Genomic DNA, 20,962 nt, shown 5'->3' with positions numbered 1-20,962 from the left:
CACGTCTAAAGGAGCTTATTTATTTTATTTAAGATTTATTACCACAACAGAAAGACATGTGGAGAAGAACCCCGCCCACCTACTATAATGATAGGAGTTCATAGTTTATTTTATAGTGGAAAGAAGGGGCTATTCTGTGATGGGTTCTTTCCTGAGGGGTCCATGTGGTCATATCTGAACTGCAACGGACATTTCTTGCTTCTGAGCCCGTATTTCTAAATCTTATTCTTTGCTTACGTATATAGTAAAGTGACTTTTTTTTTTCTTTTTGCGGTACGCGGGCCTCCCACCGCTGCGGCCTCTCCCGCCGCGGAGCACAGGCTCCGGACACGCAGGCCCAGCGGCCGTGGCTCACGGGCCCAGCCGCTCCGCGGCACGTGGGATCCTCCCGGAGCGGGGCGCGAACCCGCGTCCTCTGCATCGGCAGGCGGACTCCCAACCGCTGCGCCACCAGGGAAGCCCGTAAAGTGACTTTTTGAATCCTAGTCCTTTATCAACTGCTAAAGCATTTTGCTTCCCTCCAACTTGGTTAACAGAATGTTGGTTGTGGTTATGGGATGGTTTGCAATCCATATCTTCCACCGAGTGTGATGTACTGGCATTCTCTCTGGCAATGGTGTTATCAGGCCAATTGAGAATACAGGAGTTATTAAAACTTTTAAAAGAGTTGTTAGCAGGAAACACTGCCTGTTTGGAATCCACTCTGGGAAAAAAGATCTACCACTTAGATAGCACAAGACACTTCCTGTGTAACACCATTCATCTTCCTTCAACAGTGCCCCACCTACTGTAACTCTGATGTTTCAGGTCAAGTTCATGTCTTTTCCCAGGAGGTTCAAGGAAGGGTAGACTTTTTGCCAGGGATTAGTCAATATTTACTCATAGGAATAACAACAATAATTACAATGATGGCCAACTTTTGAATCCCTCTTTTGTGTCAGGCACGACATGAGCCTCTTTCCAGCTATTATATCATAAAATCCTTATCACTGTCACATGAAATCTATACAATTACCTGCTTCAGTTTACCTCTGAAGAAACCAAGGATCAGTTAACTGAAGTAACTTCTCAAGGACTTACAGTTGATAGATGGCAGAGCCCAGAAGCAGGTATATGTGACCTTGGTGTTCTGAGGCATGATGCCCCCTGCCCAAAGCCACAGCCTACAAAGATTCTGATGGAATTTGTTTTTGCTGCCACTTGAGCATTGGTATTTTAAAAGTCCACAGAATCCTGGCAGAGTTATGGGAGATTTTATCTAGTATGTTATGAAAGTGAAGAATGCCCAAGGCTAAGTCCGTCAGTGGGAGGGCGAGAGAGAGGGAGAGGGAGACCAACACTGTAACTCCAACACTGTAATAACTTGCAAAGCCCTCTCCACCAATTCCTTTCTCCACCAATACAGCCCTGGTGACATTCACAGCCATATACGTGGGATACTTGTCAGGAGAAACATTTTGCTGCTATTGTCCCAGTCCCTTTGTCCTGAGAAATTTTATCTAGTCTTACAGTATTTCAAATAGGTCATAACTAGATTCCCTGTGTCTCTTAGCAGACTTAAGCCTAAATTCTAAATTTAAAATATCAGATGGGAGAAATAGCCTTTTCTTCACTATTATAGCCTTTTCTTCACTTTTATCTACTCTAATCTTCTCTCCAAGCATGAATGGGGTCAAAAGTGGGTCTTCTGCTTGAAAATCTGGACCACGAGGGATCTCATTTGCAGGCTCTTGAGATGGCTATTTATTTGGAGCTACACCTTCCCAGGCCCAGAAATTACAGGTGACTGTAGAGCGCGAGCTACCTGGGCTGTGATGGGGATAATCTAGGGTGATCCATGTCTGGGAGCTTTCTGACTAAAAGGATGAAAGCCAAAATCCCCTCCCCAGGAGGACATGCAACCATTGGGCTCTCTTGTGACTATCACTGGGATATTGCTCAGATCTGCACCAGGTAAGCTTCTGAGCCCCCTTAAAATGGGCTGAGCCAGCCTCCCCACTTTAAGACCATGTCTCCTATCTGCCACAGTCCCTCTTGCTTCTCTTTATTTAGAGACACCGAACTTGTTTTATGGAATTAGCATACAAGGGGAGAGTACAAATCACCGTATAACTCGTGCAAGTGTCTGTCAATGATGATTTGCGTGGGGCTGCAAGGTTCCAGAGTGATGGTTACGATGACTCTGGAATCAGACGGTCTTGAGGTAAAGCCCCAATCTTCCTCTTTCTAGCTTTGTCCCTCAGGTCAGTTCCTATATGTCTCTGAGCTTCATCTTCTTTATTTGCAAAACAACTGTTCAAATACCTCTGTGGACTAAAGTCTCAGCATCACGAGACTCCAAAATGGCACATTTGTGCTTGTTCATTCTGTAAATGCTTCTCGCGAGGGTACCATGATGCTAAGGACACAACACTGACCCAAACCCATCACCAACCTTCAGTCGACTGGGCATGACAGATGTTAATGATAACGAGAATACCTCACCAATAAATGTACTATTATGCCCCTGGGAATGCAATGAAGTAAAGGTAGGTGGTACTAAGACAGTTTGCAATGGGGGTTGAGTTGTGACCAGAAGAAAGACCAGCCATTTTCCACCTCATCTCTTTGCTTCCAAGAGAAACGTAAGTTCTTAGACAAGTCTCTGGTCCTTCAGGGAGATGGATCCTGAAAGAGGAAACAGGGGAGCACTGACGTCAAGCCATCCCCAGACAGGTCAGCACTCTTCCGCCATCACTCCACTGCCCTGCCGGGTCATTGGGATGAACACCACCCGGATAGGACTGACAAACTCACTCATCTGAATCTCTCCTTGCACAAACACTCACCTCCTCTAGGCCTGTCCCTACTGTCCCTGTGGCCTTTGGAAGGTGAATTAATGACAAGCCTTCTGCCTCGGATTCCCAGGGGTTGTGGCAGCAGAGTGAGTCACCTTATAACGTATATAGTACGTTTCCCCAGGAGGCGGCGGTGGGTGGAGGCATTTGTAGAACTCAGCTCTGCTCTGATAGATCATTTAGAGGATGTCATTTATCAGAGAGCGAAAGCTAACCAGGCATGCGTGCCCTCCTTGAGCCTTGGTGGGCGACCCCCAGCCAGCACACGCCTCCGCCACACACCTTTGGGGGAGGCTGGTAAGAACCAGGAGGTCACAGGGTGTCAGTGTCACTCCCCTCCATCTCCACCTCCAAGGCTCACTCACTCACTCTCTCGTCCCTCCCCGCCCCTCTGTCTCTCCTTCCTTCATTCCATCTCTCAGTTCCGTTTTTGTCTACCTGTTTCTCTCCCCCTTTCCTCTTTCTGTCTCCCTTGCTGTCTCTCCCTCTCTCCCCTCCTTCTTTCCCTCCCCTCTTCCTCTCTCAAATCTCTCAGCCAGGGCTTCTCTGGTGGCGCAGTGGTTGAGAGTCCGCCTGCCGATGCAGGGGACATGGGTTCGTGCCCCGGTCCGGGAAGATCCCACATGCCGTGGAGCGGCTGGGCCCGTGAGCCATGGCCGCTGAGCCTGCGCGTCCGGAGCCTGTGCTCCTCAACGGGAGAGGCCACAGCAGTGAGAGGCCCGCGTACCGCAAAAAAAAAAAATCTCTCAGCTGGTCTCCTCCCTCTGCCTCTGTCTCCTCTCTCTCTCTACCTTCTCTCAGCGTTCTGATCCTCTCTCTTTCTCTCAATCCCATTCTCTGCCCATCTCTCTGGCTCTGTCTCCCCTTTCAGCTTCTTGCCTATTTACCCTCCATCTCCAACCATACCCAGTGGGGGTCAGAGCTGATTCTTCACACTCTTACATAAATCCTGCCCTGGGTGGTCTAGAGAAGAATCCCCGCTTCCTTCCAGCAGGTGGCTTTGTCCCCTCTCTCACCACACCTCTTCCTCCATATTCCAAACTCAGGCACACAGAGCCCAGCCCTGAGCCCAGGGTCTGAACAAAGAGGGTGTCTGATGGCCCAGAGCTGAGACTTGTAGGGCAACAGCATCCCCCCCCAACCCCGCACTCACAGCCCACCTTCAGTGTCGTGTGGATTTGCAGGGACTATTCTGGAAACCGCCTCCGGGAATCTGCGAAGCAGCTGGGGCAGGTCTGAGTCTCCACAGGACCCACTCTCCACCTCTCAGGGGCTGAGCCTCTGTTCCCTTCCCGAAGGGGCTGGGGAGAGGGGACTGCTGAAGACACAGCCTCAGAGGAAGGCAGGCAGCCTCTAGACAGGGCCTGGCACATGACAGTGGAGAAATCGGGGAACCCAAAGATAAAAGAACTGATTCCTGTCCCAAGACCCACATCCTTGGCCCCAGGCCCAGCCTCAGATCACAGCTAGTCTCAATTTAATTGAAAATCAACTTGACAAGGCCCCTACGTCCTTCTGCTAGACTCCGCATCATCGTCAAGATTAGAGACGGTCCCTGAAGGAAAGAAGAACAGAGCCCTTGGAATTTGTCAGACTCTGGACCAGGCTTTGTCCCATGTGTCTCCTCCTAGGAAGCCTAGAAGATGTATACAATGGCCTGCCCCAGACAGATGAGGATCCTGAGTTTCAGAGAGGTTAAGTGACCTGACCAAGGCCACACAGCTAGAAGCCCTGAGCAGCTCCAGTCCTCCCGCTAAATAGTTGTGCTCCCTGGCAAGAGGGAGTGTGTGGTCCTGACACAGCCCGGGGTACAGGGACACTGTCATGGCTGGAATGAAGACTCAGCAATACAGTTCGGTGAGCATCAGGCCCCTGTTCATGTTCATTGGCTGGGCAAGGGTCCCAGTGTTCTCTGCACCATGCACTCCAGCTGGTCCACCTGCCAGCACTTTGTCGTCGTTTTCCCAGCAGCAGCATCCTGACTATGCTTCCCAGATACCACCCAACTGGCAGGAAAGTTGTACAAGGGGTCTTGCCTTGCCCTCTCTGTTTAAGCGTTGGGCACAGGGACTCAAGTGTGGCCAATCAGATCCTCTTTCCTGAGACTGAGCACAGTAAGCTAGAACAAAAAGTAGTGGTAATTGATTTATCCTAAAGAAACCCTACTCATGAGTTCCTGTTGCCAAGACTTCTGGAAATGCCCTGGTTCCTGGCAGGTCCTGGATTTGTTTGTTAAGCATTTTCTGGATGTGTGAGCCCCCATATTCTTCTCATAATTTCTTTCTTCTGTTGAAGTTAGCCAATGTCAGTTTCTGTTGCTTACAACCAAAAATAATCCTAACTAACACCTCACTATCCTGCAATAGAGCCCTGGCATGATAATCAAGGCTATGCATGGCTGTGCCTGCCCCAGGTTGCCCCGACCAATTTCCTGTTGCCTGAGCCAGTCGTGCTGAGCTGTCTTGCTACATCCTGCGTGCTCCATCCTGCTTCATGCTTGTGCGCTTGTGTTTTATGGTTTTACCATCAATTATGTAATGAACATTTTAAAATTGAGTTATAATTAAGGTGTTAGTCAGAGGTCTCCAGAGAAACAGAACCAATAGGATATGTTTATATTGAGAGAGAGAGAGAGAGAGAGAGAGAGAGAGAGAATGAGGGAGAGAGAGAGAGAGATTTTCACATGTCTGTGGGAGCTGGTATGTATGAAATCTGTCCACAGGGTAGGTTGGCAGGCTGGAGACCTAGGGAAGCATGGATGTGGCAGCTTGACAGTCTGGAGGTAGAACCCCCTCTTCCCCAAGGGACTTTGGTCTTCTTCTCTTACGGTCTTCCACTGATTGGATGAGGCCCACCCACAATACAGGGGGTAATCTGCTTTACTCAAAGTTTACTGATTTAAATGTTAATCTCATCTAAAAAACGCCTTCACAGCAACATCTAGACTGGTGTTTGACCAAACAACTGGGCACCATGACTTTGCCAATTTGGCGCATAAAATTAACCACCACAATTCACATACCGTAAAATTAACCCCTTTAAAGTATACGATTCAGGGATTTTTAGCTTATTCACAAAGTTGTGCAACCATCACCCCTATCTAATCACAGAGCCTTTTCATCACCCCGGAAAGAAACTCCAGTGCTTTAGCAGCTGCTCCCCATTCTTCCCTCCTCAGCTCCTGGCAATCACTAAAGGCTTCTGTATATTGCACATGCTGGTTCACCTTCTTCCTCCTCTCTCTTTGCCTGCCTGGTAAATTTCTACTCTCTGCTCAAGATCCAGCCCTCCTCAGATCTCTTCCTTGATTCCAGCCTCCCTGAGACACATCATCCCACTCAAAGTGGTTAATCACTCTATCTTATCTGACCCCCAATTAGAAGCTGGCCATGCCTCCTGGCATAGCCCTTAGCAAAAGATATTAAAATTGTCTATTAATGTGTTTCTCTTTCTCACCAGGCCAGGGGCTTTTAAACTGTGGCCAGGGATTTCAGGAGTTCTTGAAATTGACCCATGTTTTACCTGAGTGTGTGTGTGTGTGTGTGTGTATGTTTCTCAGGAGAGGACCACAGATTCTATAACATTTTTAAGAGGGTCCCAAGAAGTCAGGAGCCATGACATTGGACAGAGCTTCTTAAGGGCAGAAGCCTACTTTACTAGTTCTTCTATGGCCTCCCGCCTCGTGCAGAGTATGAGGCTTACTGAATGTGCCTGGGCGATGAATGAATAACATTTAGGAAAAGGTCCCTTCCTTCAAGGTTTTCCATCATCTTTCTCTGTGAAGCAGTTAAAAAGCAAAACCAAATAACATACGGTTAAGAGTTGGGAGGAGGAAGATAGATATATAAGTGCACACTCTTTCATTCATTCACCCATTCACCCATTTACCCATTCATCAGTTTGTCCATTCATGATTCATTTTATGCACATACAAGAAACCACGCCCAGTGCTGGCTGTTCCGGGGCTCAGAGAAGCAAGGAGTCACTGCATGTATCAGAGCTCCCTGAATACAGAGGGAGGTGATGTGGTAAAGTCTAGGAGGGTTTCCTGGAGGAGATGTGACATGAGTGAAGCCAGGAATGAGGACTAGTATTCAGCCAGATGGAACTGAGACCTGGGCAGGGGGTCCTGCGTATGTGTGTTGGAGGAGGGGCATCAGTGTGAGCAGATGCCTGGCCTACCGAGGACCTGAAGAGGGAGAGAATTCACACACCAACAGTCCCTATAGCCCAGAGAGGACTTTTTAAGTCTCCAGGAGGTGATGGCTCAGAAAGGCCAGGCCTGTGGGCTGAGCTGGGCCTGTCTGTGATGCGGTGTGTGGTGTGATTAACAAGCTAGACCACAGGGCAGAGCTGAGTGGGTGAAAATGCTGACCCCGAGCCCAGCTGGGCACAGAACAGAGGGAGGATTTCACTAGTGTTGGAGAGGAAGGATGCGCCTGCTCCCCTGGAGGCTGGAGGGCAGGAGGCTAGCCAGGCGGGGAGGATGACCCGATGGCCCCTTAGTGGTGGTTGAGCAGCCTGGGAGGCTACTAGCGCTAAAGGAACAGGGAGGGAGAACAAGAGTCCATCCGTTACCTCGGCACTTACACCAAAAGATGGAAGACGGCTGCCAGAAATTCCCCTTGAGAAAGGAGAAGCCATGCTACCGGAAATCAAGATTTCGCCGTCATGGGCAGAGAAGGAACGAGATTGTCTGGTGGCTGCCAGACGCTGGGCCAGGGTAGACTTGGGGGGTGCTGACCTGGGCTAATGGCCTCATGCAGGGAGACCCCAGGGCAGGGGCTGACCCTTCCAATCTCCCTCAGCGCCCTGTGAAGCCCCCGGAGCTGCCCAACTCCAACCTCTCTCTTTTTTCCTCCACCTTCCTTGACCTTTCTTTTTATCCCCTGCCCTCCCCACTCCCAAACACACCGCCACATCTCTGAGCAGTTCTGAGCAAATCACTCCAAACAAAACTGTGGCAGTATTTAGGGCAGGGATTCCGGGCCCAGAACTGTGCTTGGTTTTGGAATTTAAAGGTAATCATCAGTTCCACTCCTTTCCTGTGGACCACTTGAGAAATAGGTGGAGATGTTGAATGTGGATGAAGGTACCCCCTTTATTACTGCTGGGAGCTGCATCGGAGGAGGGGACCTGAAGCCAAAACTTCTAGTCCCGAAGTACACTTAGCCTAGGGTTCCAAGCAGAGCAACTGGAGAGCTGGGGGTCTCCTGTATGTCCCCCTCATCCCATAGCCGTGCGGGCGGGTCCTGGGATGTGTGACACGTGCGGGGACCATGAGCTGAGGCAGCTATAAGAAGGGGCTGAGCTACAGATCTGAGGGCCATTGGCCATTCTCCCACTGAGATGATCTCTACCTTCCCCACTGGGACAGGAGTGGAAGGGGTAAGGAGGGACAGCAATTTCTCTCCAGTACTTTTGGGTCATTGCCGGCATTTGGGGAACAAAAATGTCTTTTTCCTTACGCTTGGCACTTTGCAAGTATTTTCTAATCAATTCTTCACTGTGACTATTTGAGGTAGGTGAGAAGCCACTTCACCCATGGGGATAGGGAAGTACAAAGAGATTAAGGGGGACTTCCCTGGTGGTGCAGTGGTTGGGAGTCCGCCTGCCGATGCAGGGGACACGGGTTTGGGCCCTGGTCCGGGAGGATCCCACATGCCACGGAGCAACTAAGCCCGTGCGCCACAACTGCTGAGTCTGCACTCTAGAGCCTGTGAGCCACAACTACTGAGCTTACGTGCCACAACTACTGAAGCCCACGCGCCTGGAGCCCGTGCTCCACGGCGGGAGAGGCCACCACAGTGAGAAGCCCGCGCATGGCAACAAAGAGTGGCCCCTGCTCGCTGCAACTAGAGAAAGCCCACATGCAGCAATGAAGACCAAACACAGCCAAAAATAAATAAATAAATTTATATAAAAAAAAAAAGAGATTAAGGGATGAGGCCTTGATGTGGTAGGGCCAGGTTCTGCATAGCTTCCTGGCCTCTTCTCCAGGACACATGATCAACACACCAAGCTCTGCAGAAAGCTGTTGGACTCATCTAAATAGAGACAGCCAGTAAGCCATGAGAAGGCTGTGTGACCTTGTTTAAGTTGCTTAACCTTTCTAATCTTGCTTCTCAACTGGAAAGTGTGGGCATTTAAGGCAATCTATATTCATGGTGAACCTGCTTTGTTGAGAGGACTCTAGGGCATCCAGAGGGGAGAGGCTATGTCCTTGACCCAGCTGACAGTGCTCAGATCCTTTCCCTCCTCCCGTCCTTAAAATTCTTCCCTGATGACAAGGGTGCAGGGCGATGGGGCAGTTATAAAGGGTGAGCTCAAGGGAGTTAGTTCCTTTGTTGTGATAGAACAGTTGGGGATCTTGACTGTGTTGGTAGTTACACCAATGTACACACATGTGATAGAATAGTATAGAAATAGGCATGTACACACACAGGCACATGTGCACACACACACAAATGAGTGCATGTAAGACTGGTGAAATCTGAACAAGGTCTGTGGCTTTCACCAGTGTCAATCCACAAATGACAATTATACTTGTCAATTGTACAACTACGGTAACGGCATCTATTACCATTGGGAGGCACTGGATAAAAGGTACACAGGACTCTTCTGTACTATTTTTGCAGCTTCTTGTGAGTCTATCATCTTTTCAAAATAAAAAGTGAAAAAAAAAATCTCCCATGGCCCCTCATTGCTCTCAGCATGAAATCCAAACTGCGCCAAGGACCACAGACCCTGCACAAACGGGCCCCCTGGCCTCCTCTGGAACCTCTCCCCCTCCCTCCTCTCTGTGCCTGGAGCTCCCAGCTCATTCCTTCTGTAGGGCTTGGGCCTTGCTCTTTCCTTCAACTCAGGTTCTCTCGCCCCAGTTCTCTGCTTCTGGGAGAACTATGAGTTAAAACTCTTCAGTTTAGCAGACATCAGTGAGACACTAGCAGACATCGGCGAGACATGGGCGAGTCTAGCTCTGGGTAAATGGTAAAATGCTAGATCAAGCTGCATACAGACGCCAGGAAGTTTCCAACCCTGGAGATCTTCAGGAAGATCTGATTGCTTCTGGATGACTGTCGCTCACTTCAGTCATCTATCGCAGGTTTTTATCACATCAAGTCACCCATGGTGGCAGGACCTGCGTTCTCCAAAGTCCGTCCAGCTGTAGGTTCAGGAAATCCATAAATGAGGTTGGTGAGGCATTGTTGCTCTGCCCATAGGGGCCCCACCGTGAGAGTGAGCTTCCTTAGGGCCAGGAGTGAGCCACTTCACCTCTCTCTGCATCTCTGGCACCATCATGAGACAGGCGTGGCAGAGCAGGGCCTCAGTGGATGCCGGCCAAATCATTGGAGGGACTGGCTGGGAGCTCATACATGGTAGACAGCAGACTCCGGGTCTGGCAGTGTGGGAAGCAGGCGAGGAGCCCTGGCGTCGTCTGCAGACTTCCTCAGCTTCCTCTTAGCGGCCTAGATTTTAGCAAACTGCATCAGGTCCTTATGGCGCACCGCTCATCTGCACGGCATCCTCCATCCAGAACGGCCCTGAGCTGCGGGCACAAATACTAATGTACCATGCAAATGCCAGCCCAGAGAAAGAGAGCCCTGGGTTGTCAATTAGCTCCCCCAGTACTAGCTGGAGCACCCAACCCCCTCAGTCACTAGGGCCAGCCCAGTGCAAGAAGGGACAACAGAAACAGAAATCATCTTGAAAAGCCGATGTTGTCACGCCAGTGTCTCGTGGCAGCCCGGGGAAGGGAGCTTCAATACAGGGGGAGGAGAGGGCCAGCCTGGCTGCTCCGGAAGGGGGCTCCCAGGGGTGCTTGGGAGAAAGGGTGGGTCCCTGCTCTTGGACGTGCTGCGTCTACCTTCCCCTCTCCCTGGCCACCTGCAGGCCAGGTCACCTGGGTACCAGCTTCAAGTGCACATGCCCCGTGGTGTCCTCTAAGTAAAGACAAGGCTCTTTGCAGATACTCTCCTCTGACCCGGGATAGTCACCATAGGAGGGAGGACAAGTGGTCCCCATCACCCCACTTGTCCTCTGTTTCCTCTAACTTCCTTCTCTTCCCTTACCCATTCCTCTGCTTTCTTTCCTTGGTGGGTGAAAGCATGAGTTTTGATGACAGATAGAACTGGGTTCAAACCCTGATGCTACAGCTCACTCCACCCACCTCTGTGGCCTTAGGCAAATCACATCACCTCTCTGATCCTCAGTTTGTTCATCTGTGAAATGGAGAGGAGAGCAGAGCCATCGAGGTATTGCAAGGATCGAGTTTTGAGGAGTTAAGAATTTCAGGCAACATCCTCTGGTGTGCTAGAAATGTTATTCTGTTTATTTCTTAAATTTTGAACTTAATTTCTATTCACGTTCCCATTCTTGGGGGGAAGAAATGAAATCTCAATAAACTCAGGGTGCCCCATCCCCCGTAGGGTTGCCCCGGGGGTTATGAAGCACTGAGCTGGGGAGTGGGCTCACCCATCAGTGTGCAGCCTGTCCAGGCAGGCAGCCTCCAGAGGTCCTGATTCCCGTACATTCTGTGGTCACAGCACCATCCAGGTCAGAGGTGGGCCCCCCAGCCTAGAGCCTAGGTTTGCTGGTTCTCTGGGGCTTTCTGGGCCTCACCCCTCTTGATCGCAGGGGGAAGAGTCTTCTCCTTGCCAGACTCGACAGGAAGAGACGGGTCAGGACCTCGCTCCCAGAAAAGATGCACGTGTGCAACACTCCACATAGAGGGCTGGTGGGGCTGGAAGTGGGTCTCAGGGCCATGTCCTCTCACCCTTCCATCCCCCCACAATCCGCTCTACTTAGGAAAGAGGCGAGGCATCCTCTGCCCCCAGATGCCACCACAGTCTGGGGTTTTAGAGCTGAATGTTCCACTGGAGGTGGGTCAAAGACACACTCTTCTATCCGCTCTCCAACTGGCCTTTCATCTTAAGCCAGAGCCTTTGTAAGTTAAAATCCAAGAAGGTGACTCCATTGATTCTGTGTCATCTTTGCCCCAGGCAGTAAATGCCACAGGTCTCAATGTGGAGGAGGGGATGTGGTCACAGGACAAAACACAAGAAATACCTCCCAATATCTTGTAGTTTTAAGTTGCCTCAATTCTGCAGCCTTGTCCCAGAGTCAGCCCTCCGCGTAACAGCAGCCACGATTCTTTTCCACGTTCCTTCCTCTCTCTTCAGGCTCCAGTTGCTGCAGCAGTGCTGGGAAGCTGGGAGCCGGTGCTGACAGGTTCAGCCAGCTGTGTAGGGCCAGGAGCGTTCATCGCTGGCATTATTACTAATCATCACGCAGCTTGGTAGCTGCTCCCTCCTCCCCTCCCAGCTCACTTCCTCCAGGGTCTCCAGTCTGTAGAAGCCCTGGAGGGAAAACAGACCCAGTGTGCATCCCTGAAGGCTGGTGGCCACGGCTGCAGCTCCCAGGCCCTAAGGGTATGGGTGAGAGCAGCACCTGCCAGTCAGAGGGCCAGACTCCCCTCCGTATCTGTCCCTCAGCTCTAAGATGCTACACCATTCCTATGAATCCCCAGAGAAACAGTGCTAGAAGAAATCAGTTGCAACAGCAGCTGGAGGACTTGGGGCTAGACAGGGAGTGTGAGCTCTGGGGTCAGATCACCTGAGTTCAAGGCCAGTCTACTACTTCCTTGCTGTGTGACATTGATCAGGTCACTTAGTCTCTCTGTGCTTTGGTTGCCTCATATATAAAATGGGGCATAATGAGAGTACCTACCTTATGGGGTATCGAAATCATTAAGTGGGACTAGGTATGTGACTGGCACATAGTAAGAATGGCATAGATGGTGCCTGCCGTTGTTACTGTAATTGGTATATAACCTAAGGAGAATAAAGAAGGGCAGTGGACGCAATTGACTCCTGGACATTTACCCAGAATTATGGATCCATATTTTGCACACACTTTAAAAAGGTAAGAAATTCTGCCCATGGTTTCTGTCCCCATTGCCCCAGCCATTTCAGCATCACCTGTCCACCCTGCCACACCACTATGGCAATTATCCAGGGCGCCCCTGCCCCACTTCAGCCTTGCTCTGCCCCTTGCTTTCACCCCCACCCCCTCTAGCTCCATCCCTTTCTACCCAGTTCCACCCTTAATTTCTCCACCCTTCCTCCACCCTGAATTTTGCCCTCCTAAGCTGCCCTAAGTCCCTGCTCTTGCTGAGTCCAAACTTTTGGGTAGGGACTTTGGGTGGGACAGGCCAGCCTGGCCAGGGTCAAGGGCCAGTTTTTTCACTGGCAGAGCTAGAGAGGTCATTCCCACTGTTTCTTGATGAAGTCTGGGATGTTATAGGGAGTTGTTTATCTGCCCTTTGCCCCTTGGTCTGTGGCTCTCCAAGCCAGTGGGCATAAACTTCTGCAACCCCAGAGACCCACTCAGGGTGTGATAAACAGGAGGCAGTCACGAAATGCACTCATCAAATTGTGACTGAATGAAGGTTAATGATGATGTTAACGATGACCAGCATCCTTCCTGGAGCCTTGCAACCTGCCAGGCACTACTATGCTAAGGCACCTGAATGCTTCTTCTCATTTAACCCTCATAGCAACCCTAAGAAATTGGCATAATTATTACCCCCATTTTACAGAAGTTGAAACTGAGGCTCAGAGAACTTAAAGTCACACAGCTAAGAAATGACTGGATCAAATCTCTTCATATAATTTTCCACCTTAGGAAAGAGTTTCTTAACCAGGTGTCCAGAGATGTGCTTCAGTGGGGAGAGTCATGAATGCCATAAAACTTTATGCAAAGTGTGAGTGCAGGCAGGCACAGTTATTTTGGGGAAGCAGTTTCACAGGTTTCATCGGATACTTAAATGTCTGAACATATTTGATTCCACGTCTCCAACCCTTCCTCCTTCCAGCCATCCTTCCATCCACCTCCGAGAGCCATTTGATCAATTTCATGAAGCCCCTGCCTTGTGCCGGGTCTAGCGTGGCACCCATGGCTTCTCTGGCCTCCACAACACGTAATGTTTCAGATAATGCAAGTTGAGGTGCTCTGGAATGTCATTCCCACCTCCCTGGATCTGGGTAATTCAGAAGGGCTTTGCTGCCAATGTCTGGGCTGCGTGGGTGGCTGCACTCTGTCTGAACTCGTCTCAGCGCCTGGTGGAGACTGTTCCAACGCTGGAGCATGAAAGGGGAACACTTGAGGCAGTGCAGCGGTCAGGACACAAAGGGCAGAGCCTGTGTCCTGGCTTCCCCTGCATTCCCTGCAGCCCCCATCAGCCCCACTCCCTCAAGGGGCGTGATCAGCCTCGACAGATGAGGCCACGCTTGATACATGAGGACATGGCCCAGGAGAGGCTCTTCCTAGGCCCAAGTCCTATTCCAAGGTCTTTTCTTGCTCCTGGGAAGATGGGGAAGAAGGTGCTTGCAAAGGAGACCCAAAGGGGAAACTGAGGAATGGAGTTAGCATTTTCTGAGCCAGGACTGTGTTCCAGCTAGGGAAACCCTGTGCCGGGTGCTTCTGCAATCATGACCTCTTTCAGCCTCACCTTGCCACTGACATTGGTGGGATGGTTCCTCTTGCAGATGTGCAGAGAGTGAGACTTTCAAAGGTCAAAGAACATGCTCAAGGTCACAAAACAAGCACCACATGTGAAGCCTGAAACTCTATCTACTTCCCTGCCCTCTGGAGAGCTCCCGCTCCCCCCCCCCCCCGCCCCCTCCCTTCCCCCCCCTTCCCCTCCCCTCCCCTCCCCCTCCCCTCCCCCTCCCCTTCCCCCTCCCCCACCCTCTCCTCCTCCTCCTCCTCCTCAAGACATCACCAGTAGTTTGCAAACAATTATCCTACCTGGCTTCTCTAAGCATCCCCCACCACCTTATCCCATACTAACCTGCCCCCTCCCGATTGCAGTTTGTAATGATGAGAGCATCTGGTTGTCTTCAGCCCTAGATCACCAGCTTCCTGAGGGGCAGGGACTCTTGCCTCTTCTTGTTCGTTACTGATCCATGTATTTAAAATAGTGCCTGGCAGGTAGACGGTGCTTAATAAAATATATGTTGAATGAATGAATGAATAACTAAATGAGCCCCAGAGCAAATAATAATAAATGACATTTGCAGAGTGCTTTACAGAGAGTTAAAACACTTTCCCTTTACTTTATCTAACTCAATCCTCACACCAACACCCTTGAAGGGGACCTGTTCACGTTTTACAGATGAAGCGGCCCAGGCCAAATTCACATGTAGGAAGCACGTGGGATTTGATCCCAGGTCTAGAGGATGGGGCCCTTTCCCTGCCCTGAATGACCTCAGTGTGAGTATCTGTGGAACACTTAGGACATCCTGGGCCAGGCTGAGCTGTGCTGGAGGGGGACGGGGGAAGAGAGTGTATGCTTTGCTTTCTAACAGCTCACAGTCTATTCGAGGAGGCCAGACATGCATGTGGAACATTTGGGAAATGGTACAAGACAGCAGCTAGCAGAGTGCTGAATTGCACATGATCAGGTGCCAACCACTTTCCCTTCCTTGACTAATCTGAGTCTTTTAATACCAGATGGGGACCCTGAGAATAGATTTCCTCTGAAATAGATGAAGAGCAAGATGGAAGCCAAGGGGAAGGCTGTGAGTTACTCATTTTCACACGGCTCTAGCCCGGCACGATGTCTGGCCCTCAGCAGTCCACTCTCCCTAACTGGCCACACTAAGTGCCAGACGCCTACTCAGGACCTCGCACGCATGACCTCCCCACTCTTCATGGCAGTACTGCAAGGCAGGTACTAATGCAGTCCACAGAAGGGGAACGTAGAGTTCAGAGGAAGGACTCATCAGGCCTGAAGTCACACAGCTAATAAGGGACAAAATCGGGATTTGAACCCAGATCTAGCAGCCCCCCAGATTCATGCTCTTAATCTGACACTGCTGACTGTGTGGTGGGAACTCAGCGAACTGCCCTTGTCCGCAAGGATGGGAAGAGACATGGCTGAGGGAGCAGTGAGGAGAGAGGGAAGCAAGGAACACAGCTTGTGTGTTTCGTAAACAGACAAGCACGTGTCTGCTTCAACAGGATCTCTGCGGGTCTCTGACAGTCTCACCCTTTCCCCCCGTAAGCACCCTCCCAGGGGTACCCTAAGGAGTCCTATATGGGTGCTCATGTCAGAGGAAAGGCAAGGCCTTGCCTCCAGAGACTTCTGAGGGCATGCACAGGCCCTGTAAGTGTGTATGTAACTGCTCAGGCTGCTATAACAAGATGCCACAGACTGGGTGGCTTAAACAACAGAAATTTATTTTCTCACACTTCTGGAGACTAGAAATCCAAGATCAAGGTGAGGTGCCAGCAGGGTTGGCGTCTGGGGAAAGCTCTCCCCTGGGGTTGTAGATGGCTGCCTTCTCCATGCTGTGTGTGCACATGGTCTTTTGCTGATCACACAGTGGTGGTGGGAGTGGGGGCCCTCTGATATCTGTTCTTATAAGATCATTGAGGACACTAATCTCATGGGGTCAGGGCCCCACACTTATGACCTCGTTTAAACCTTAATTACTTTCTTAAGAGCTCCATCTCCAAATATAGCCACTCTGGAGGTTAGGCCTCCAACATATGAATGTGGGAAGTACACAAACATTTCACCCACAACAGGGTGAATGAGTGAGCAGTCAGAGCCAGAGACTGCATGAGCTGGCTCACCTTCCAGGGTAGAGGGAGTCACAGCCATTGAAATCCATGTCGGTTGGGACTGGCAAGATCACCTAAGCGAGTACACTATATCAGGACAGAAGGAAAAATGGTTCCTACAGCCAGGTGAGTGATGGGAGGCTCCCTCTCTCTCCATGTAGTTCTCTCTTGCAAGTCTCCAAGAGGCAGGGAGCCAGGCTGTTGTTTTCTTCTTCTCTTGTCCCTCGTACTTGTCGTGTATTCCTACTTAGACACATTCTTTGTGAGCATCTCATGGGTGATGTCTGCTGCATTGTACTGTGTGTGTGTGTGTGTATTTATCTGTAGATAATACCTACCACACAGGGCATCATCAGGAATAAATGAACTTTTATGCATGTATAATAAATATCTGGTACATGGTAGGTGTACGAATGAACAAATATTTGTTGAATGAATGAATCTTCACTTGGGAGAGTGTGCTTCTTCCTTTGAAAGGCAAGGATGATCTGGTAATCATCAGGTGTTACTTACTAATTGGGTCACTGAGCAAAGAAAATTATTAGTTCATTCTTTCCTTCATTCATTTATTGAACATAGACTGACTGCACCCCTGTCAGAAACCAAGGGTTAGGCAGACCGTGTAGAGCTAAATCAGGAGCAGTCCCTGCTCTTAAAGACCTTGCAGTCCAGAGGGAGAGACAGACAGGGAAGGGGACAATGAGAACCAAGGTAGTGAGTGCTCTGAGGGAAAGAGTCCCCAAGTGCCGTAGGAACCCCAAGGGGGATACCACTGGGGCCCAGAGAGGGATTCCTGGAGAAACTGACACCTGAAGTAGATCTTCAAGGGTGAGCTCAGTTTGTCAGATGGAGAAAGGGTTGAGGGACATTCTAGGCAGAGGGACAGCCCTGAAGCACAACCACTGAGGGCACACTGGGGACTAGTGAGGGTCTGTGTGGCTAGAGCCCCAAAGAGAGCAGGGGCCTTGGGCAATGAAGCCAGACCACTAAAGGGCCTCATAATTCCTGCTCAGCAGTTTGAACTTTGTCTCGGTGACTTCATTTTATTCCCACTGCTCAGATACAGCCAGTTGTGAACTCCTCTAGATGACCTTACTATTTCTATCTGTGCAATGGAGCAATTCATCTGCTTCTTCAGAGGGCCTTGGGGGGGGGTGAAGGAAATCAGAGAATGGCATCCTAGCCTTTTGTAAACGCTCAAGTGCCGGTCCTGGTCACTCAGGTAGTGTGGAGCTGAGCAGAGGCCCGAAGGTGAAATGGCTTGGTGCTCCGTCCAGAGATTTTTGAGAAAACTGGGGGCTATACCATCACCGTCTCCCCAGCAAGGATCCCTCTGTTCCTTAAGTCCTGGCCATCCTAGTGGGTCCTGTTGTGACCCCAGGCTTCAGCTCCACCCCCACTTTTCTTCCCTAGCAGGGAGGGCAGGAGGGAGGCAGGGCCAGCCCCTACCTGTCCTGCTCCATCATCCGGGATTCCAGGCCTCATGGACACAGATAAGCCCTGAACTGGCAGTTAGGAGAGCTGAGGCTTTAAATCTGGTGGGACCCAGAGGAGAGCTCCCCAGCTCAGTGGCCCACAGTATCCTCATGTGCCAACAGGAGTGTCCCCATCACACAGTGATGACAGAGACCTGGGCTCCAAGTTCTAATGCCCTATCCTGGCTAGGTAACTTCAGGCAAATTTCTTGTCCTCGGTAAGCCTCAGTTTCTCTCTGTGGTGATGATTAGACACGACCAGACTAACAGTCACAGGGTGTGGGGTGATGTGAGCTATATAGCAACAGGCCATGCGAACGAAAGGGACGGGTGTTATTAAGCGCACCTTCCCTGTTGCACCAGATAGGACAAGTGCTGGGATTTGAGAAAGCATGACGTGCTGAATAGGTGGATAAAACCAGTCAGGGTCCCTGGCCAAGTCGCAGACCACCTGTGTCCCTCAGAATGGCAGCTAATGGGCTGGAACGAAGGGGAGCTCTGTATCCTTGGGGTAGGACTGTATGCCTGTATGGCTTCGAGTCAGTGTAAACATGGGTGACTGTGATGCTCTTTTGCACTGAACGTGTGTGCGTCTGCATACCTGCGTGTTTGTGTGTCTAGGTCTTGTGTGGAGTCCTAGGGATGCACCTGTGGCTGTTATGGGCTATGAGTCTGTGTGTACAACAGCAACATCTGTGTGGACTTGTGGAACCTGTGCACATATGTTTGTGTGACTGTGTGCATGAGGCCATATGTCGGGAAACCCTATGACCTGCAAACACTGCTTATAGTGGGAACCCAGGCAGCTCAGGAAGGGCAGCTCCTCCTCAGGCTTCGGGGGAGCAAACCTTGCATTTCAGCACCACCGGGGGGCTGAGGAGAATCCAAACGGGTAGACCCAAACTTTGTTTTTTTGCATGAGAAGTCAAGATAGGGTTTGGGGTCCTGCCCTCTAACGATAGCTTGTAAGTTCTTGGGGGTCAAAGAGGGAGAAGGATGAAGGAGGGAGGGAGGGAAGAAACAAAAGAGAGTAAGGAAGTGTCCATAGGGGCCGAGGGCTCCTTTCCCCTTCCCAATTCCCTGTCATTCAAAGGTGGCCCTGGCGCCGGAGGAGCAGGAGGGCACCTTCCTCCTAAGACATCCCATCCCGTGGGTGGAGCAGACTTTGCCCCACCCCATAAAGATTTCCCTTGAAGTCAAATGAAACAACGCACCCCACGCAGGGACACACACACACACACACACACACACACACACACACACACACACGTGTTCTCCCGAGAAGCAGTCTGCTGCCCCCTGAGCCCCACCCATCGGCCAGGCGTCCGCACCCCGCGCCCCTCGTGCGCCCCGGCCCCGCCCCGCCCCCCCGGGGTTACCCGCCGGCCGCTCTCCGCGCGCCTCAGACTCGCCTCGAGCGCGGCAGGCAGGCAGGCAGGCGCGCGCGGCTCCGCTCCACGTCGTCCCCGCTCTGTTCATTCATGATTGGTACTCGGCCCCCCGAGACCCAGCCCGAGCGCCGGGAGGGGAGCCGAGCGTGCGGCAGGAGGGGCGGGCAAGCGCGGCTCCCGCAGCGCACGCGGCGCTGGCTCAGGAGCCTCGGCCGGGCGGGCACACCGGCCCGGTGTCCAGCGCCAGGCAGGCTTCGGGGCATCGTTCTCGGTCCTCGGCGAGGGAAGCGGCAGGGCCCGGGTCCGAAGGCTCGCCAGGAACGGCTAGCTCTGTGAGTCAGTGCATGTGCGGGGCTGAAGAAGGATAGAAAAGGCTCCCAGCGCCCCAGCCCCACGCTCGCTGAATACCAAGCTGCGGCGAGCTGCGGGGGGCTTTTTTTTTACCTCCTCCAATTCGGAGTAGAAGAGCCACACTGATTTCCTTCCAGTGGAGGGGAGGGGCAGGGCCCGAGGTCCCAAGTCGCACACAAGTCTTCGCTGCCATGGGGGCCGTCATGGGCACCTTCTCGTCTCTGCAAACCAAACAAAGACGACCCTCGAAAGGTAAGCCACCTCCTTCTTCCTTTTGTTCCCCTGCCTGGGTTTGGGGGTGCTCGGTGCTGGGTTGGGGTGTGCCTCCTGCCCCCCTTGGCCCGGACCCCCCTCCCCATGAGGAGTGGGTTCAGGTTCCTGTAACCAAAGGAGTAAGAAACCGGCGGGAGGATTGGTGTGAATACCCGTGAGCTGGCAGAGGAGGGACCCAGAGTGGGCTGCGGCCTCAGGGGCCGCGGAACCTCTCCGGGGCACCAGGTGCCAGGACCCTACTCCTGGAGGGATCTCTAGGCACAGAAGGCAGAGACAAATTCACAGGTGGGAGGTGGGGACGACATTGTCTGAGTGTACATGTTGGGCAGCTCTTCCCGTTCCCATGACCGTTGGTGTTTGTGCGACTGTGGGCATCCAGCGAGGGTGCTCACGTATTCACTCACTGCCCCCCACCCCCACCCCCAGCAGCGATGCTGTGCAGACCTGGGGGTCCATCATCAGGGAGAGAGTGCTTTCTGCAAGCCAAAAGGAATCAGCTGCTGGCAGGTGATAAAACTCTCAGGGCTCGTGTCCTGGTGGCTTTAGGGAGTTGGGAGCCAGGGCATCACACGAGGGTGCTGCCGTGCTCTGGGAGCCGCCTGAGAGCTGAGAGCACTGTCAAGGTCTGGTGAAGAGGTGAGCTGACATCAGGGATTAGAAAGCATAATATCCCTGGGTCCCTCCTGCCTGCACTTCGGCTGAGATAAGCCCAATCTCACCAGCGGGACAGTCATGAAACGGGTCCATGTGAAGTTGGGGGAAACGTGTTGCACCGCGGTGGACTGTGCAGGCCTCCTATCCAGCTGTTTGAAAGTTGGTTGTTGGAATAAAGACACTGGATGCAGTTAGGAAAAAGAATATGATGGGTTTGGTTTGTTTGGTTTTTATGCTCAAATACTACTGTGAGTGGTAGAAGGATTTTAAGTAACCTGACAGTTAAACCTTTAAGTTCTGCCGTTGGAGCCCAGGTTCTGGTGACAGGTGAGGCTACAGTTCCTACCCC

General features: G+C 51.5%; 1 protein-coding gene across 3 annotated transcripts in view; it reads left to right on the top strand.

Moving 5' to 3' along the window:
* The window catches only part of KCNIP1 (potassium voltage-gated channel interacting protein 1), a 370,998-nt gene that overhangs the window by 126,277 nt on the left and 223,759 nt on the right, over nt 1-20,962 (top strand). For 2 of the 3 annotated variants that reach the window (XM_027084324.1, XM_027084321.1), the window contains exon 1: nt 19,364-19,938. The exons of the other annotated variant lie outside the window; for it this stretch is intronic. In XM_027084324.1, the coding sequence (XP_026940125.1) occupies nt 19,878-19,938 (61 nt within the window). In that variant the 5' untranslated portion in view covers nt 19,364-19,877. Of the gene's footprint in view, nt 1-19,363; nt 19,939-20,962 lie in introns of those variants that run through there. 3 annotated transcript variants of the gene reach the window in all.

The sequence above is a fragment of the Aethalodelphis obliquidens genome, unplaced genomic scaffold, assembly GCF_003676395.1.
Source record: "Aethalodelphis obliquidens isolate GAN/ISIS:26980383/991018 unplaced genomic scaffold, ASM367639v1 scaffold52, whole genome shotgun sequence".
NCBI lineage: Eukaryota > Metazoa > Chordata > Mammalia > Artiodactyla > Delphinidae > Aethalodelphis > Aethalodelphis obliquidens.
Note: the sequence above shows the minus strand (reverse complement) of the source record. Positions and strands in the feature narration are given on the sequence as shown.